The 21362-nt window shown below is 30.2% G+C and overlaps 1 protein-coding gene and 1 pseudogene across 3 annotated transcripts; both read right to left on the bottom strand.

Annotated features, from left to right (window-relative positions):
• Positions 1-9639: 9639 nt before the first annotated feature.
• Positions 9640-10944, bottom strand: LOC114190086 (annotated as a pseudogene).
• A 7094-nt stretch (positions 10945-18038) lies between these two features.
• Positions 18039-21092, bottom strand: LOC114190424 (putative disease resistance protein RGA3). Of its 3 annotated transcripts, none has more exons than XM_028079300.1 (3): positions 19556-21092; positions 18368-19426; positions 18039-18280 (listed from the first exon to the last, which is right to left on the bottom strand). In XM_028079300.1, the coding sequence occupies exons 1-2, from the start codon at positions 20931-20933 to the stop codon at positions 19275-19277; spliced, it is 1530 nt and encodes a 509-aa protein (XP_027935101.1). In that variant the 5' UTR covers positions 20934-21092; the 3' UTR covers positions 18039-18280; positions 18368-19274. The 3 variants fall into 3 exon arrangements, with proteins under 3 accessions (XP_027935101.1, XP_027935100.1, XP_027935102.1); XM_028079301.1 differs by having other exon boundaries at positions 18042-18280; positions 18368-18715; XM_028079299.1 differs by having other exon boundaries at positions 18368-21092.
• Between the last annotated feature and the right edge of the window lie 270 nt (positions 21093-21362).

Below are 21362 nucleotides of genomic sequence, written 5' to 3'. Positions count from 1 at the left end.
TAGTTGCTTGATTGATGAATCATTAATTTCAAGTGATTATGGTATTTATAAAAGTCTGTTGGAAGACTTTATTTTTATGTTAGTAAAATTGGAGTAATGATTGTAGCATAGTCAATGGAAAGCACTACATATATAATAATATTTGACTAAGATTGTATGAAAAGTTACGTATGTATTTATATGTATGTGTATATATTTATATGAACGTGTGTAATATGAATGCCTGTATACGATAAGCTGGATTATGGATGTTTGGTATATTGTATTGGCACACATTCAAAGACATAAAAAAAAAGTGCAATTTGACATAAATTCTTATTTTTATAATTTTTATTTACAGATTATTTAATTTAAATATTTATTTTCGGTTATTATGTTTTATCATTCGTTATTTGTGATATATTGTCTTGAACGGTAACTTTTAATATATATATATATATATATATATATATATATATATATATATATATATATATATATATATATATATATATATATATATATATATATATATATATGAATGTAGTATGAATGCTCTATGCAATGAATAGTCAAAGACATATAAAAGAGTGCAATTTGACATATAAATTCTTTGTAGTAGCTGGACCTGGATGTCCACCATGGCGAGAATCGCGCGTTCCTTGCTTCCACTAAATTTTTTAATTATATAATATTATAGTATAAATAACTTCTCATTAATACTAAAAAAGTAAACGTATCTTTATGTAAAATTATAATTAATTCTAATGAAAACCACGGTTTCATTTATTTTTTAAAAAATAGATAAGAAATTATTACATTAATTTTGGCTTAATTATGTTTTATGTCTATTTTAAATTTGAGTTTTTATTTTTGTTTATCTATTAAGACTTTAAAATTTTTATTTTTATATTTTTCAATTGAGTTTCTATTTTTTAGTTTTTTTAATTAAATGTTATCTAGTTCCATAATTTTGCGTTCTTAACTCTGCACGTTAAGAATTGTGATTAATATAAAAATAATAATGCAATTAATATTAAACAATGAATGAATTTTAATTAGAATGCATTGATTAAGGAAGTCGTCATATTTTTTTATGGCTTTTATTTTATCACCTAAAGCGGACAATAAACTGTGTCCATCATTACCATGAATGAGATAAGCTTTGTTATCCACAAGCTTTTGTTTGGTTCTATTTAGCTGACCCTAATCGCGTTTGTTAGTATAGGTGGACTTTAGAAGTTTTAACATTCATATCTTATGCACTATCATGTTTGGAAAAGCAGGCTCACTTTTTTTTGTGTCAATTTGACACTATTGACCCTACGGTGTTAATTTGTTTTTGTGTTGACTTTTTCACTTGTTTTCTTGTCAGAAATTATCATAGATGTTTACAAAAATTTGTGTAATGCGATTATTTTTATTATCTTCATTGCTTTTTAAATGAATACAGTCCTTTATAGCAAAATGATGGTAACGAAGTTACAATAATGACACGTGAGATGAATATCGAATGTTATGTCATTATTCTTAATGATACCTAGAAAGGACAAATAAACACATATACGTGGATATTATTTGAACCCTTTTCAATTTTAACAAAAACTTTTTGCATTAATTGAGTATAGATAATACTCAATCTTTTAAGTTGGGTACAGGTATAGAAATAAATATGTTTGTTTAGTTCACATACTCGTTCATGTTTTAAATTACTAAGTAATTTAAAATTTAAAAAAATTATACAAATTTTTTTTGTCCTTAGATTTGATACTTAATTTTACGAAAATGATATATTGACACACAAATTTTGACAACTTGTCTTACAATCATGTATCATATATGGCACTAACACTTTATTTATTTATTTTTATGATATTCCATGTTGGCTTTGTTTGGATGATAACAGGAGGCAAAAAGGCAGAACTGCGATTATGCGTTATTGAAGTAGAGAGCACTTTTTTCGCCTTTCAGAACTGCTAATTCACATTTTTAATCGGTGTTCTTGTTATTCAACTTGTGTTGTTCTTGTTGAACCCTCTTTATCTGAAAACCCCTTGTGTTTTTTGTTTCCCCGTTCTTCATAGAAACATTTTTCGTTTACTCATTGTACGAAAGGTTTGGTGGTTCATCATTAGTATCCATTTTGGTGGAAATGACCATTTTTGCTGTAGTTTGTTGTGGGACGATGATAGTAGTAACCAACGGCGGAACTTGCTCGATATTTATGGGATGCCAAAATATACTTAAAATTTATATATTTAATTTATATATTTAATTATGGATCCGTAAGATTATTTAACTTAATAATAATTGAATTAATACTAAAAATTTTAGTTATATTTTGTTTTTAATGTAAATAATCATATCGTCAGCAAAAATATTCATCTTCCGTTTTATTTTGCAATCTTATTTTGATAATTTTCATTGTAGAAAATTATCTTTCTGATATAGTTATAGAAACAAGAAGAGTTAAAATAAGACGAGACGGATTAAAAAATCAATCAATAGATGTAATTGACTTCCTATTTTTGTCAAAGATTGATTTTTTCTATTTTCTTCCTCACAGTAGCTTCCATTTTATCACTTTTAAATAATTAATTTATTCTTTTATTTCTTCATCAATATACTTATGTTTTAAAAAAAATACTAAAAGATAATTTATTATAATCTAAATAAAAATTGTGATATGTAATTAATAAAAGAAAAATATATGATAATCAAGTCACAATTAAAAACCAGTTATTAAAAAACACTTAGTGCATTGCTTTTTCTTTGATATTTATAAAAATGAATATACCAAATGCTCGTGAGATAAAAAATAATATTAATTATTAAACTAATATTTCACTATCAATTGAGAAAAAAAGAATTACTTTTCTCTTCAATAATAGAAGAAAGCATACAAAAATGAGAGCCCAAAATAATGAATTTGTGTTCAACTTTCTTTTGTTCTTCATAAACAAAAGAAAACAAAACAAGTAAAACTGATACAATATGTGAGAAACTCAAAAAACAATAAGAGAGAAAATAAAAAATATCTTAATAAATTTATTTATTTTTTATTAAATTTAATTTTATGCTTTATTATTTATTAGCATTAAATGTTATATTTTATAAAATAAAAAAAAGATACCTATTTTAATTCTTATCAATTCCCAATATATACTTTTATTATTTAAAAAATTTCAAAACATTAAATTTCTTATACATAATTTAAAAAATTAAAAACAAAAAAAATTTCATATAACATAAATAAAAAAAATAAAAAACGTTGGGGGGCCACGGCTCCCCCTATCCCTTCCTTGGTCTGCCTCTGGTAGTGACGTTAGGTTGTGGATTTAGTCATCGTCGTCAAAGGAAATCTGGTTTGCTTATTGGACACTCTGTTGGTGGTAAGTAAAATTGATTTGTGCAAACCAATGAATAAATAAATGCAAACCCACTTCTTTTGAAAAATCAGTTTATGTAGTGTTTCTGTAAAAATGTTCATTTTAATTGTGGTAAACATATAAATGAAGTCTGGAAGACATATGCAAACCAGTGGGTAGATAAGTGCTAACCCACTTCATGTGATTTGGGATATCATCAATGTACACATTTTTTTTTATAGATCCAAGTGTTTGCCTTATTTATGCACCTGAAAACTTTATTTGGTTAAGTAAAGATTTTCTTTTATTGTGTGGAAAACGTTTAAATCAAGTATGGAATACATGTCCAAAGCAATGAGTAAATAACTGCTAAGCCACTTTATGTGATTTGGATATCATAAACCTACACACATTTTATAAAAAGAAATTCAATACTTTCACAAAACATTTAAATCAAGTGTGGAATACATGTGCAAACCATCGGTTAAATAAGTGCCAACCCACTTTATCTCATTTGCACCTCATCAACCTACATTCATCTTTTATTTTTTTTAAATACTTGCACGTTGTTCCCTTAAATATGTACTCGGAAGCTTTGTTTGATTAAGTAAAAATGTTTCTTTTAATTCTAAAAAACATATCAATCAAGTCTAGAAGACATGTGCAAAGCAGTGCGTAAATAAGTGTTAACCCACTTCATCCGATTTGGACATCATCAATCAACACACATTTTATAAAAAAAAAATATTATACTTAGACGCATTTGCGTTATTCAGGCACCTGGAATCTTCATTTTGTTAAGTAAAGATGTTCTTTTTAATTATGAAAAACATTTAAATCAAGTCTTGAATACATGTTCAAACCATTGGGTAAATAAGTGCTAACCCACTTCATATCTTTTGAACCTCATCAACCTACATTAATTTTTTTTAAATACTTGCATGTGGTTCCCTTTAAATATATACCTAGAAGCTTCGATTGGTTAAGTGAAATTATTCCTTTTAATTCTGGAGAACATATCAATCAAGTATGGAAATGTATGCCAAGCAGTGGGTAAATAAGTGGTAACCCACTCCATGTTATTTGGACATCATCAACCAACACATCTTATAAAAAAAAAATATACTTGCACTGCGTTTGCCTTATTTATGCACTTGGAAGCTTCATTTTGTTAAGTAAAGATGTTCCTTTTAATTATGGAAAACATTTAAATCAAGTCTGAAATACATGTGCAAACCATTGCGTAAATAAGTGCTAATCCACTTCATCTCATTTGCACCTCATCAACCTACATTCATTCATTATTTTTTTTAAATGATTGCATGTGGTTCCCTTAAATATGTGTCTAGAAGATTCATTTGATTAAGTAAAAATGTTCCTTTTATTTTTGGAAAACATATCAATCAAGTCTAGAAGACATCTACAAACTACTGGGTAAATAATTGCTAACCCACTTCATGTCATTTGAACATCATCAACCTACACACATTTTATAAAAAAAATGTACACTTTCACGTGTTTTGCCTTATTTAACGACCCTTTTAACTGTCGACACATAGAAAAAGTCTGTCGAACATTTTCAAACCAGGGAGTACATATAGTATGACCCATACTATGTGTTTTTCACATTAAATGAATATCATACACAAACACGAGTAAACAATGAGGAAATGTAATTCAGTACTGGCCTTATAACCATGAGTGACCTTGTCATCAACAAACACGAAAAAGAGAACCAATGCTCATGTTTGTCTATGCTATGCTGGACAAAACACTATCCAAAATTAAGCATTCCATTGAAAACAATATGTTCTGCTAGGAAAGAACACATTCATCAAATGTATTCTCAACATTTGATGTGTCTCTATTTTAATTTAAGCACATTGTATACTATAACTCAGAATTTCTTCGGTTGGAGACTCTTTATATTGCAATTAATTTTACTTCTTAACTCTTGTTGAACTTCGTCACGTTTTGCATGAATGTATTCATCCTGGAATTGCCTTTTAATGAATGATTGAGTCGCACATGGTAATGTTGTGTTTCAATGTAATGTTCAAATACTATAACATGGGTTCATAGTAAAAAACTCCTACTTAACCACATATTTCGATTTAGCATTACCATTTACTCAGTAAGCCAATCAATGAATATCATCTCTACTCTACAAGCATATAAATCTACTAAAAAAATGTATGTAACATACTTATGAACAACACCACCTACGACTAAAATGAAACCAAGACTAAAAACGACAACTTGAACCACTTCACACTTCCTAAGGAATCATCAATGAACACTGACAAACATAGCAACTCATACATATACAAAATGACCAAATATCAGTCTTACAATACCAACAACCAAATCCCTAACAGATTCACAAAACTAACCAAATAAATCTGCCATAAATAGCCCCATTAAGAACAAAGCATCAAATAAATAGTCTCATTACAAATAGAACATCAAATTTAAGTTAGGATTAGGGATTTCAAAACTTACCTCCACTATCCACACACTAGGTATAATAATCTTTGGAAAAGAAAGGTTCCAAGATGAATACGGCTTTCAACAACAACGACTTCTACAACATCAATAATAATCAAAGTTCAACACATCAATCCAAAAATAAGGGTTTCAAGACATAGAAGAAGAACGAATTGAACGGCGCAACTACAATGCAAACCAACAATAATACTTCAAGAAGTTAGTGCGACATTGACAAAGACGAAGACGAGTTCAAGAAGACCGAGACACTTCAAAAAGGGTTTAAAAATGACACTTTTTTCCAATAAATTAGTCTTATCAACCATTTCTACCTTTCAATTAAAATTAAAAAAAATAATAAAGTGTCAGTGTCACGTGTGGTTGTGAAATAAGTTGTCAAAGTTTATATGTCAATATATCATTTTCTTTATTTTTAAGACACATATGTGACCATTCTTATCTGTGTACAGTAATTATTTGACATTTGTCCAATTGTTATTTGATATTTATGCAATTATAAGTTTTTGTAATATATGAAATTGGAGAAAATAAAATATGTATCATTTTCACATTTAATACATGACAATATGATGCTTATATATTTGTTGTGAATTCAATTTTTTATAAAATAAATATTTAATTAATATTTGACTTAATTAATAATTTGGTCTCTCACGTATTAAGGTCACTATTGTTCCTATACTCTCTTTTTTTCTTGCTCAATTGAGTTTCAATATATGTTTAATAGAGTCAATTTTATCTTTTTCGTTAAGTTGACGCTAACGTTGTTTGAGAATATCATATGTCTAAATTTGGGTTATCTTTTACATTTAAACCTTTTTTTTTATCTTCTTCCACCTCCTTCCAAATTCCACCTCCTTCTTCCACCTTCCTCCCACCGTCTTCATCCACCTCCCAGTAAACTTTACATTGAAAAGTTTGCTTCTTTATTTTTTGGTTTAATTAACCGTAAGGTACCCAGTTTGGTACCTGTGTGTCAAATTGGTACCCGCTTTTAAAAAAGTGTCAATTGCATCCCAACTTTTGAAAATTGCTTCAATTAGGTACCTTTCAGACAGAGTTGACTAACGCCGTTAGTGAACGTGCCACGTATCAATCTGTGGTTTTTTTGATTTTTTTTTTTAAATTTAATTTTTTTTTAATTTTTTAATTTTTTTAAATTTTTTTAAAAAAAAATAATAAATATCACGTGTCAAGTCCCTGTGTGTGACACGTGGCATTGTTAGTGCCACGTGGCATTGTAATGCCACGTGTCAGTGTCACTATTAGATGTCATTGTGTTGATTTCGATTTAGTCCCCACATATGTCTTTTTGTTTCAATTTAGTACCTAAGTATGTGTATCTGATTCAATTTTGTCCCAATTTTTTTTTAATACACATAAGTAGGTACTAATTTGAAATGAAAAAACATAAATGAGGACTAACAATGTCACGTGGCACTGACAATGCCACGTGTCACACGCAAGGACTTGACACGTGGCATTTATTATTATTTTTTTAAAAAAAATTTAAAAGAAAAATTAAAAATTAAAAAAATTAAAATCAAAAAAAAATCAAAAAAACCACAGATTGACACGTGGTACGTTGACTAACGACGTTAGTCAACTCTGTTTGAAAGGGACCTAATTGAAGCAATTTTCAAAAGTTGGGATGCAATTGACACTTTTTTAAAAGCGGGTACCAATTTGACACACTAGTACCAAACTGGGTACCTTAAGATTAATTAAACCTTATTTTGTGAAGTCAATTTTTACATGGGTGGAGGATTTTTGGAGTCAAATTTGGCCTTCCAGGCTTTTGTGGAATTTTTGACTTTGTAAGCTTCTTTAATGGAACCTTTTTGTCCTGTAGGTTTTTTTGGCCATAGGACCAAGTTCTATGAGTTAGGCCTAATTGACAACTCTATCTACATGTATCATTTATATGTGTAATTTAAAAAATGAAATCTTTTAATATTTAATTGATAAAGAGCACTACATATATATATATATATATATATATATATATATATATATATATATATATATATATATATATATATATATATATGTGTATATATATATATATACATACATATATATATATATATATGTGTGTGTATATATATATATATATATACATATATATATATATATACACACATATATATATATATATATATGTATGTATATATATATATATATATATATATATATATATATATATATATATATATATATATATATATATATATATATATATATATATATATATATATATATATATATATATATATATATATATATATATATATATATATATATATATATATATATATATATATATATATAGATATATATTGATCTATTCATATTAATGATGTTTTATTTTCAATAATCCTGTGATCAACAACAATTAGGGATGGCAACGGGGCAGGGTGGGGACGGGTTTCTCTATCCCATACCCATCCCCGCATAAAAAATTCATCCTCATCCCCATACTCAAACCCAACGGGTATCAGACTTTTGTCTCATCCCCATCCCCATCGGGTAACGGGTATAATCTCGTACACATACCCGTATCCATGTTCTAACTACTTCAATATTAATTTTTATAAAAGAAAAAAAATTACGGTAAAGAAAACATAATATTATCAAATTAAAATTAAAATGTATTTTAAATGTTTGTTTACTTCAATTTTTTAAATTCTAATGAATCTCTTTTTTATACACTAATAAAAGTTATAATACATCACTTGATCAAAATGACACAAAGAACAAATAATAAACATAATAATAAAATTTTGATATAGATTTTGTATCTTTTGAACTTCAATATATATTGGATAGTGACAAAAAATATTCATAGCAATTACATTAAATTTTTATATTGTAGTAAATAAAAGTTATTTATACAATTAAAGTGAAAAAATTACAGTATGATTAATAATGAGTTATAAAATAAAAATAATTAGATAGAATATATCGAAATATTATTCTACATGATGAAAATAAAAACAATAAATAAAAATATTAAAAAACTAACAAATGTGTGTTTTAGAAATAATTTGAGAGACTATCGAAAGAAATCGCACAAAGGAAATCAAATGTATAATTAAGGTATGATAAGATGAAAAATATCTTAGAGAACTAGGAAAACTTTTCAAATATCAACATATATACTCAATGGTTGAAAAATAACAAAAAATATTTTAATGAAACAAAAAAGTTCTTCAAATTAAAAATAATAATAATAATAATAAGTAAAGAATTTTTTTTATATTACCTTAAATTGAGAGTATAAACATTCTCATGTGAAAGGAAAATATATAATAATAAAAATATTAAAAAATAATAGAAATATTCAAATGTGAGGCATAAATTTTTTTAATTAACATACATCATTTTAACATAATTACATAAAAGTTATGATAAGATAAAAAATATATTGGAGATGCGGATGAGTTTCATGACAAACCAAATAATTAAAAGAAATAAAAAATAGAATATATATATATATATAGGGTTACTTAATTAATTGTGAATATTTTAATAATTTAAACGAGAATGGAGACATGGCAGGGATGGGTATTTTAATAATTCTTCTTTGTTTGATCTACAATGTATAACAAAATATCTACTTTATCAACACTTTTCAAACTTAACTTTTGCAACATAAATTGCAAGATCATACACCAAATCATATAACTTAATGAGTAAATGCTCCCTAAGTTAACATAATCTGAAATGAAAAAATCTTGACCATGGCTCATGCAAAAGTTGATTGACAATATCAATCATTGATTCACTTTCCTTTGGTGTGGAAGAAAACCAAGTGCTCCCATAAGGTAGAATTATGTAATGTCCTTTGGGTAAAAGAGAAGGAAGAAAAATATGGTTTTAAATATAAAAGAAGCTGATCAGAACTCAGTTTGAGAGCAAGCAAAATGCCTTTTTTATTTTATTTTACTTTATTTTAAACTCCAAATCTCACTGTCTCTTATAGACTCCCACTCTTTCTTATCAACCCTCGAGAACAGTGAACTCCCCAACGTTTTCACTGCCAATGGTAATCCTCCACATCTTTTTATGATTTCTTTCCCAATCTCCAATAGTTGTGGATGCTTCTTCTCATCTCCATCTTCAAAAGCATATTTCACAAATAGAGAAAGAGAATCTTCCTCAGATAGACATTGAAGAAGGTATGAATTTGAGGATTTAGTGCACATCATGGCAGCTACAGCAAGGCTACGAGTAGTCACTAGGATTTTACTCCCTTCAACATCCAAATCTATTATTTCCTTCAACTCATGCCATCTTGCAGGATCCTCGTTCCACACGTCATCCAACACAAGCAAGAACTTCTTACCTTTAAGTGTGTTTCTCAAATGATTTTGAAGTTGCTCTATCTCAAAGTCATTAAAATTTTCTCTATAGTTGGGTTTGGGTTTGGAACAAAATTAAGAATTTTGACGAGCACATCCCTAAGTTCAAAATCATTAGAGACACAGACCCACATCTTCAAGGGAAAACATGCATCAATGTTGGTGTCATTGAAGATCAACTTAGCAAGTGTGGTTTTACCCAAACCTTCTATTCCCACAATGGGAATAACAGTAAGACTTTCGCGATCACCATCTTCCACCAAAAGCTTTACTATCTCATTCTTATCATGCTCCCTTCCTATAACATTGGAAGGGTTCACATGAGAATGAGTTATTTCTCTCACGTGGACGACACGTGTATCGTGGTCAATGATTTGAAGGCCAAACATGTTCCTATGAGCTGTAAGTTTGACCAACCTGGTGTTGATGTCTTGAATGTGATGCGCCATTCTAAGACGATAAACAACAGGATTACTTGTCGAGAAGAAACGGCGCACTTTCATTGAGAAGCTACCATAGGTGTTGACAACTTGCTTCTGCAACGCTTCGCGCTCAAAATCATCGATTATGTCTTCTGCGTCACAGAACACGCACTTGACCTGTCTCAGCCATTCGCTCAACGCACTGCTCTGCGGACCTAGCGCCAGAGAAGCTTCTTGAACGGCGGCAATAGCAAGCCTCCCTAGGAGCGATTCTGCGAAGCTGAAAAGAACCGATTCAGCCATCAGAGAGAAAAGAATGCGATTGAAATGATGGTAACTAGAATAGTTGGTTGATGAATCATTAATTTCAAGTCATTATGGTACTTATAAAAGTCTGTTGCTAAGCTTTATTTATTTTAGTAAAATGCATGTAATGATTGTAGTCTGGTCAATGGAAGGCGCTACATATACAATAATATTTGACTAAGATTGTATGAAAAAACTATAGGTTAGATACTGAAAAGTTACGAGATAAAATTATATTTTTGGATAATTAATTATGATTATTGTCACAACCGAAATCGCGACGGGAAGACGAATCGACAAAGAAAACGGGTTTTAAAAAGAGATTGGGAGTCGCCACCACATTTATTTTTAGAAAACTATGGAAAACCATACAAATAAAACAAGTATGCTAAAAATCAGATTTTAGATTCGGGAGTCGGTTACGCGTAGGGAAGGTGTTAGCACCCTATCGCGCCCGCCTAAGGGCGGTACCTTTAATTAAAAATACAAAGTTGATGTGGTTTTCAAAATATTAATTTCCCCCAAAAATAATAAGACAAAAATGCTAAAAAGAAACAAAAATATTTTTTAATTTTGTGGGTCCGACAAGGATTAACCTTGGTCCTACGTATTCTCATTCAAAATGAGAAATCAGGAATACGTAGTTCTTTAAAAGATATTTGGAAAACAATTTGAGAAAATGATTTGATTTTTGTGGAAGTGAACCTGACAAGGACTGGCCTTCCTCCTAGGTATCTCACGGTGGAGAATCAAGGATCACGTAGTTCTTAAAAAAGACTTTTTGCTTGAAAATGTTGATATTTTTGTATTTTAAAAAATTTTGTATTTTTTTTGGTATTTTATGAATTACTTGAAAATATGTGTCATATGACGCGAGCGGTCGGGCAAACACTAAAAGAGAAAAAAAAAACTATTTTTGGTATTTTTGAAAATGAGTGTCACACGGTGCAGGCGACCAGACAGACACAATAAAGCAAAAAAAGAACATTTTCTGTTTTTTCTATTTTTCTATTTTTTTTGTAATTTTTATAATTTAAAACATTTTTGTTTACTCTTTTTTTTTTGAGAAAAAAAATAGATAAATGACATAAAAGGATAAAAGAAAATTTAATAACAAAAGGACAAAAGTGAAAGAAAGAAAAAAAAATTAGGTTAAAATACTTTTTGGTCCCAATTTTCGTCAAGTTTTTTCAAACAAGTCCTAATTTTGGTTTTGTGTTTAAATAGGTCCCAATTTTCATCAATTTTATTCAAATGGGTCCTTTTTTGCTAACAACGTTTAAATCATTAACGGCCATGAACAGTGACTGCCACGTGTCACTTCATGGTTTTTTTGAATTTTTTTTATTTTTATTTTTATTTTTTAAATTTTTTTTTTAAATTTTGTTAATTTTTTTTAAATGTACATGTGTCAACTTAGGAGTGTGCCACGTGTCACTTCGTAGTTTTTTTGAATTTTTTTTGAATTTTTTTAAAAGTTTTTTAAAATTTTTTTTAAATTTTTTTTAAATGTCCACGTGTCAACCCAGTAGCGTGCCACGTGTCAATGTCAATGTTCTAAATTCAATTTGGTCCCTATATTTGTTATTTTTGTTCAATTAGGTCCCAATTTTTATTAACATTAACCAATTTGGTCCCTCTCCAAATTAAAACCAAATTTAATTTTTATATTAAAATTCATATTTTTTATTAAATATCTTTATTTAATATATTAAAATTCACATCATTATAACTTTGATATAAAAATTAAATTTGGTCACATCTTCTATAGGGACCAAATTGGTTAATCTTAACAAAAATTAGGACCTAATTGAACAAAAATAACAAATAAGGACCAGATTGAATATAGAATATTAACTTTGACACGTGGCACATTACTAGATTGACACGTGGACATTTAAAAAATAATTCAAAAAAATTCAAAAAAATTCAAAAAAATAAAATAAAAAATTCAAAAAAACCACAAAGTGACACGTGGCACACTCATAGGTTGACACGTGTACATTTAAAAAAATTAAAAATATTTTTATAAAAAATTAAAAATTAAAATAAAAAAATTCAAAAAAACCACGAAATGACACGTGGCAGTCACTGTTCATGGCCGTTAATGATTTAAACGGTGTTAACAAAAAAGGACCCAATTGAACATAATTGACGAAAATTGGACCTATTTGAACACAAAACCAAAATTAGGACTTATTTGAAAAAACTTGACGAAAATTGGGACCAAAAAAGTATTTTAACCAAAAGATTAATAATAATAATAGGGTGCATGAGTAATGTGTGAGGTGCATGAAGTAAACACAAAACACAGGCCCAAAACAAGATAAACATAAACAGGGGTGCAAGGTTATTAATTATGGTGGTGCACGAAGTAAAACATGAAACAAGGGTGACAGGGGTGCAAGGTTAGTAAATATTAGGGGTACTCGCAGACAAAATTAAAACAGGGGTGCGAGATAAAGAAAAAAGGGGGTGCGCAGGGTAAAGCATGAAACAAGTGTGGCAGGGGTACGAGGTTAGTAAATATCAGGGGTACTCGCACTAAAATTTAAAACAGGGGTGCGAGAGAAAGGAAAAAGGGGGTGCGTAGAGTAAAATGTGAAACAAGTGTGGCAGGGGTGCGAGGTTAGTAAATATCAGGGGGTACTCGCAGCATAAAATTAAAACAGGGGTGCGAGATAAAGGAAAAAGGGGGTGCGTAGAGTAAAATGTGAAACAAGTGTGGCAGGGGTGCGAGGTTAGTAAATATCAAGGGGTACTCGCAGCATAAAATTACAACAGAGGTGCGAGATAAAGGAAAAAGGGGTGCACAGAGTAAAACATGAAACAAGTGTGTAAAGGGGTGTGACGTTAGTAAATATCAGGGGGCACTCGTAGCATAAAATTAAAACAGGGTGCAAGATAAAAGAAAAAGGGGTGCGCAGAATAAAACAAATCCAATTTTTCAAACCCTAATGAAGTGAGCTCTCCTTCACAAACACAAACAACTCCTTCTTCATCACCGCAGACCACCACCACGACTCCAACAGCAACCGCCGTCACTGCACGTCCCACCGCCGGCAAAAGACGCCGCCGCCGCCGCCGGTCACCGTCGAAGGTGTCGCCGGCTAGAACAAGCCTCCCGAATCGCCTCTTTTCTTCCTTCTTCCCCCTGCGCGACCACATGACGTCACCACTTCCCTTTACGCGAGACACAAACTCCCCGGTCTTTCAAAGCCGCCGGCGACGGCGCTAAACCATACCAGAAGCGACGCCGGCCTCCGAGGTGCTCCAAGGTTCTTGAGCCTCTTCCCGCACGAGCCACACCGGGTTTGGAAGCTACGCCTTCGAGCCTTACTGTCGCGCTCCAACTGTGATCGGAGCCACCATCACTATCCCCTTTCGACTTGTGCTTTACTGTTCCGAATTGTGCTGGGTTGTGATGATGAATTTGGAGTGTTGTATTGTGTTGTTTGTGGTGTATGCAAATTCGGGTGGTGTTTGTATTTGTGTAGGTGGAATGGCGTCGGTGGTATTGGGTTGGGGTTATGTGTTGTTGACATTGTGAGGACGACTCTTGCCGATCTCTTCAATCTCTCTTCCCCTTTTCAAAGATGTTACTTTTCCTCTTTTGTAGTAATGTTTCCTGTGTTTGTTTTTTCAATTTGATTCTCCTCTGTGTGGTTCATCATGAATTCTTAATGCCTATATTTCTTGAGCCATGTGAGAAGTGGAAAGAGGGTTGCTTCCTGCAACATGGCTACCCTATCTTCTGTCCATCATAGACATTATCTTTCCATTGATCTATGCAATCTTCTCTCTCTTATTATTTTTTTTAATCTATTTTATTTTTCTTAAATAATAAAAAGTAAAAAAGAAATATAAAGAAAATTATAAATAAATAAAATAAGATTAAATCAAAGAAAATAATAATAATAATATAAAATAAAATAAAATAAAATAAAAATAGAATAGAATAATAATAATAAAACAAAATAAAATAAAAAATAGAATAGAATAATAATAATAAAAGTAAAGTAAAGTAAAATAAGATGAAAAGAAAAGAAAACAAAATAAAAGTAAAATAAGATTATGAAAAAAAAATTAAAATACATTATAACTCGAAAAAAATGGATGTTGACAATATTATATATATATATATATATATATATATATATATATATATATATATATATATATATATATATATATATGTATGTATGTATGTGTGTGTGAACGTAGTACGAATGAGCTGGATTATGGATGTTGGGTATATTGTATTCGCAGACAGAGAAAAAGACATAAATGAGTGCAATTTTACATATGGAAAATTATCTTTTTGACAAATTTTTAGTTTTTTTACTTAAAAAGGTAATTTCTCAAAAGTTTATCAATTTTTTTGTTAAACTATCATCTTCCCTAATTTTTTTTAATTATTTAATATTAGAGTAAAAATCACTTTTGAATTAATACTGAAACTAAATATATTATTTTGTAAATATATAATTTACATTGAAATATGAAAAAACACGAGTTCATTTTTTATGAATAGATAGTATGATACAAAGATAAAAAATTATTTATATTAAATTGAATTAATTAAGTTTCAAAATTTTTTTCGTAAATTTATATATTTTTAATTGAATTACAGTTATTTTTTTTATATTGAGTATTAAAAAATGTTATATATTTCAATTGAGTTTCTATTATTTTTTTCTAGTTTATGGAATACTCAAATTTTATATTTTTAATTGAAATTTTCCTATTTATATTTTCAATTGAACCTGTTTCCCATTTTGACGGAGAATCTCTATATGAAGATGTAAATATTCGTCTCGTTCCATTTCCATACCTGTCATCATACTCGTCTTAAGAGCCATATCCTCATCCTCGTTTAAATTATTAAAATATTCACAAATAATTAAGTAACATTATATATACATATATATATATATATATATATATATTACTACACATTTTCTATTTTTTATTTTTCATATATGTTTGGTTTGTCATGAAATTCATTTGTATCTCCAATATATTTTTCATTTTATCATAACCTTTATGCATTTATGTTCAAATGAAGTATGTCAATTAATATTTTTTATGTCTCACATTTGAATATTTATATTCTTTTTTAATATTTTTATTTATTGTATATTTTTCTTTCACATGAGAATATTTAACACTCTCAATTTAAGTGTTTAATATCATAAACCTTTCATTTTCTAGGTAACAAAAAAATTACCTTCTTTAGTGTATTGTTATTAATGTTTGTTTCATTTAAAGAACTCCTTCGCTTCTCTAAAACAATTTTTGTTATTTCTCAACCATTGACTATGTGACTATGTTGATATTTGTAAAGTTTTCTTATATCTCTAAGGTATTTTTCATATAATCATACCCTTAATTATACATTTGTTTTCCTTCGTGCGATTTCATTCAATAGTCTCTCAGATCATTTCTAAGGCACACATTTGATAATATTTTTATTTGTTGTTTATTTTTATCATTTAGAATGCTATTTTGATATAGTTTATATAATTATTTTTTATTTTCTAACTTATTATCAATCATAATATAATTTTATCATTATAACTGTATAAATAAGTTTTATTTACTATAATATAAAAATTTAATGTAATTGCCATAATTTTTTTATCACCAACATATATTGGAGTTCAAAATATAAGAAATCTATGTTAAAATTTTATTATTTTTAGTTTAATATTTTTTCTTTGTGTGATATAACTTTTATTGGTGAAGAAAGTGATTCATTAGAATTTAAAAAATTGAAGTAAATAGATATTGACCAAAGTTCCTGCTACTACTTCTCTAACCAAGAAGAAAAAAGAACCAAGAAGAAAAAAAAGAACCAAATCTTTTCTGATGTGAAAGATCAAATAGACAGAAAAGTTAACGTGGTCCGGCGTACAATATGTATACCTACATCCATGACTACACTAGAAAGTATTTTTATTTTTAATATATCTCAAAGTTTTACATAAAGTCTCTTATATAGTAAAATAGAGAACCACATCTCACAATTCTAAGCGATGTGAGACTAAATCAAACACCATCCATAATACTAATATATGTAACATCACCCGATAATTTTCGTCTTCAAAATAGAATTTTTCTACGTGCATAGCTCTCTAATTTTGACTAGACTTTTCACACATATATTTCACAATTCTTATTTTCAGAATTTTGTAAGACTATTGTAAGACTAGAATTCTCAAACATTTGCACCTTGACAATAATGTACTAAAAAAATCTTTATTGTTCCTTTCGTTACATGTTTGGGTATAGGGCTCCCTCTCTATGTGGAGAAAACATTCAAAACTTGAGAAACTCATGTCTCATCTAGCCTAATGGAAAGCAGGCTGCAAAATAATTAGAGAGGCAGAACAATAGAGTCAGAATTCACTGAAAACCCTAACACATTGAGGGAGAGGTAGAATGAAAAATCTATTCACGTTTTTCACATAGCTGCCACCGAAAAATCAACACCACATATTCATTTACCATTGTATCAGGATGAAAATTTTACAGCAGGTTTGGAACACATTGTTCTTCATTCTGATCGGTCGGATCGTCGATACGAGGTCTGAGTTGGAAGAAATTAATTTCGTACTGCAACAGTGATTTTATATGTTTTTCTTTTTTTGTTCTCCTTTATTTGAAAGTTTTGTTGCTTTATTATTAGATTGGGTGTTGCCACTAATTTGTACAGTTAATTGAAGCTCATATATACTAATGGAGTTATTTCTTTGATTTGAACGACTGGTGAATTTTACCATTAGATCACCGAATCGTGCAAACTAAACGTACACTCACGCTCCAAGCCCCAAGTTCATGCAAAAATTAAGTGGCAACGTCAATCATTGTTTCACGTTGCTTTGGTGGTGGAAGAAAACAAGTGCCCCACAATATAGAAATATCATAACTCATCAACTCAAGCATGAAATAACATGGTTACTGATCACACAATCACCCAGTAGAAAATTGATTTCCAATTAAAAAAGAAAAGAAAAGAGTAACATATATATAATTTTGAAAAAACATACCATTTGTAGTTCTACATACTTAATATATTAGTATCAGCTTCTAAGTGAGGATCTCAAAAAATATACCAAGACTTAATTTTGCATAAAATAAACCATTTGTTTTAAGAGTTGATAAGGGAAAAGAAATGTATAAATTTGATAGGAAATTGATATTTGAAATATAAATAGAAAATACATTTTTCTGTAGCTTTCTGCCTCAGATTACAGTCTCCTTTAAGGTGAAGAGATCCAATAATCTCTTAGCAAAAGCCTATTTCATACCCAAGAGGTCCAGCAATAACCTGTGTAAGTAGAAAATTCTCTTCTATAAAAAATAAAAACTTGTCAAAAACAATAACGTAATAGAAAAACCAGGTTAAAATCAATACCTTCACTTTTGACTGCTCTTCGGAGACTGTTTATTTTTGAATTTACTACTAATATGAACTCTTTTTATATGTGATATTTTGTGCCAATCCAGTCCAATGGTTGGGTGGAATCTTTTGGATAATTCAGGACAACCAGTGATATGCAAGTCTTCAAGATTTGTGAGGTGGTGCACAGGAAATGACAACAAATTTGGACAATAGGCAATTTCAAGTACTCTGACATGAATTAGAGTTGGTAGCCAATCGGGAAACTCCTTAAGATTCATGCACCGCTTAATCAGTAAGGAACGTAAAGTGTTCGCACATCCTTGTAACCACCGAGGCAAAGTGACTAGTTGAGGCAAATCACTGAAAACAACATACTTTAACCTTGAATTCGAGATTCGGCTGCCAAGACCAAATGACAAATCCAAATTGTCACAGTCTTTTATTACTAAAACCTCTAAATTTCTGATGGCATGGAATGACACCCACTTCAGACTTCCACAGTTATACAAATAGAAAGTTTTAAATGTGAAAAGTTTTACTTCTTCAAACAATGATTCCAGATTATCACAATCAATAATATATAATTTTTCTAAAGAACTCAATTTTCCAATCACTTCTTCAGGAAAAGTAGTTTGTGCGGTGGTTATAGCCAAGTGACGAAGGTTAATTAGATTTTCTATTCCTTTGGGTAACATTTGTAGCTTTATGCATCCACTAAGGGTCAGAGTCTGCAAATTTTGAAGTTTGCAAAGTGAATCGGGGAGTTGCTTAAGTTTTTCATTTTGTGCAAGACAAAGGAATCTTAAATGTTTCAACTTTCCTATGCAACGAGGTAGACTCTCGTATTCACAATTTTGTAAGTCTAAAATCCTCAAGCTTTTGCACCTTGACAACAATGTGTTCAAGAGATCTTTATTGCTCACTCCATTACGAAAAATGAGAGTTCTGAGATTAGTGGGGGGAAGAGTTTCACCATAAAATTATTTTCCTCAAATGCCAAATGTTGGACGTTCTCGGATATTTTTGGATTGCTGTGATCTATTCTTTCAAACTCACCTTTCCCAACAAACACTGCAAGATCAGACACCAAATCATGCAATTTAAAATAACAATGACCCTCAAGGTCAACAAAATCTAAAAGAAACGATCTTGTCCATAGTTCACGCAAAAGTTGAGTGGCAATATCAGTCATTGATTCACCTTGCTTTGATGGTGGAAGAAAACCAAGTGCTCCCCACAACATAGAAACGTCAACAGCTGAAATATGGGTATCCTGTTGGAAAAGGGAGAAAGAAGCAAAACATGGTTTTAAATATGAAGGCAGTTGATCATAACTTAATTTGAGAGCAGGCAAAATGCCTTTTTCATTTTGTTTTGAATTCCAGATCTCATTGTCTCTTATACACTCCCACTCTTTCTTGTCAAATTTCGAGAATAGTGAACTCCCCAACGTTTTCACTGCTAACGGTAATCCTCCACATTTTTTCACGATTTTCCTCCCAACCTTCAAGAGTTGTGGATGTTGTTTCTCATCTCCAACTTCAAAAGCATATTTCACAAATAGAGAAAGAGAATCCTCTTCAGAGAGACATTTAAGAAGGTACGAATTTGAGGATTTAGTGCGCATCGCAGCAACTACTGCATGGCTACGAGTAGTCACTAAAATTTTACTCCCTTTAACATTCAAATCTATTATTTCCTTCAACTCATCCCATCTTGCAGGATCCTCGTTCCACATGTCATCTAACACAAGCAAGAACTTTTGATCTTCAAGTTTATTCCTCAAATGATTTTGAAGTCGCTCTATCTCAAAGCTATTGAAGTTTTCCTTAGTTGGGTTTGGAGCAGAGTTGAGGATTTTAATAAGCACACTCTTAAGTTCAAAATCATTAGAGACACATACCCACATCCTTAATGTAAAACATGCATGAATGGTGGTGTCATTGAAGACCAACTTAGCAAGTGTGGTTTTTCCCAAACCTCCCATTCCTACAATGGGAATAACAGAAAGACTTTCGTGATCACAATCTTGCACCAACAATTTTACTATTTCATTCTTATCATGTTCCCTTCCAGTAATACTGGAAGGTTTTACATGAGAATGAGTCATTTCCCTGACGTGAACGACGCGTGTATCTTGGTCAATGACTTGAAGGCCAAAAATGCTTCTTTGAGTTGCAAGTGTGGCCAACCTTGTGTTGATGTCTTGAATTTGATGTGCCATTCTAAGCCGATAAAGAAGAGGATTACTTGTTGAGAAGAAACGGCGTACCTTCCTTGAGCAGCCACCATAGGTGTTGACAACGTGTTTCCGCAACGCTTCGCACTCAAAATCATCGACTATGTCTTCAGCGTCAGAAACAACTTGCTTTATCTGTCTCAGCCATTCGCCCAGCGCATTGCTCTGCGGATTCTTTTGCTCAGCATCCAAGAGCACACCTCTGATGAGTGCCATAGTTGCTTGCATCTGTTGTAGCTCGCCATGAACACCAAGCGCCAAAGAAGCTTCTTGAACGGCACCAGAAGCAAGCTTACTCAGGAGCGATTCTGCGAAGCTGAAAAGAAGTAATTCGACCATGAGTGTACGGAGAGAAGAACCCAATTGGAAGTTGCTACCACAATGTTGTTCCCGTTTTCCAATTCAAAGAACCTTTCTCCTTTGTTCTATAGATTTCTTCCTCGTTCTACTCGTTCGCACTTAATTTCTTTAATGATTTTGACTTTTCAGACAATATTTTGTTTCTTAATCGAGTTCTTAGTAACGCAGAGAGTTTTTTTAAGTTATCGATAAGTTTTATGCCAAGTGTATCCCACTAAATTGTGATAAAAAATAAATAAATAAAACAATTGTGATAAGTTTTTTTAGTTGTTAAAAACACAATTATTGTCAATTGGACAATTTCTAACCAAAACATGACATCATCTTCATCATCAATTTTTATTTTAAAAAAAGTTATTATGAACAACCTTGAAATCTGACAGCTACAATAAGTAAATACATAATATT

Source organism: Vigna unguiculata, chromosome 7, assembly GCF_004118075.2.
Source record: "Vigna unguiculata cultivar IT97K-499-35 chromosome 7, ASM411807v1, whole genome shotgun sequence".
NCBI lineage: Eukaryota > Viridiplantae > Streptophyta > Magnoliopsida > Fabales > Fabaceae > Vigna > Vigna unguiculata.
This window is presented reverse-complemented; position numbering and strand designations above follow the sequence as displayed.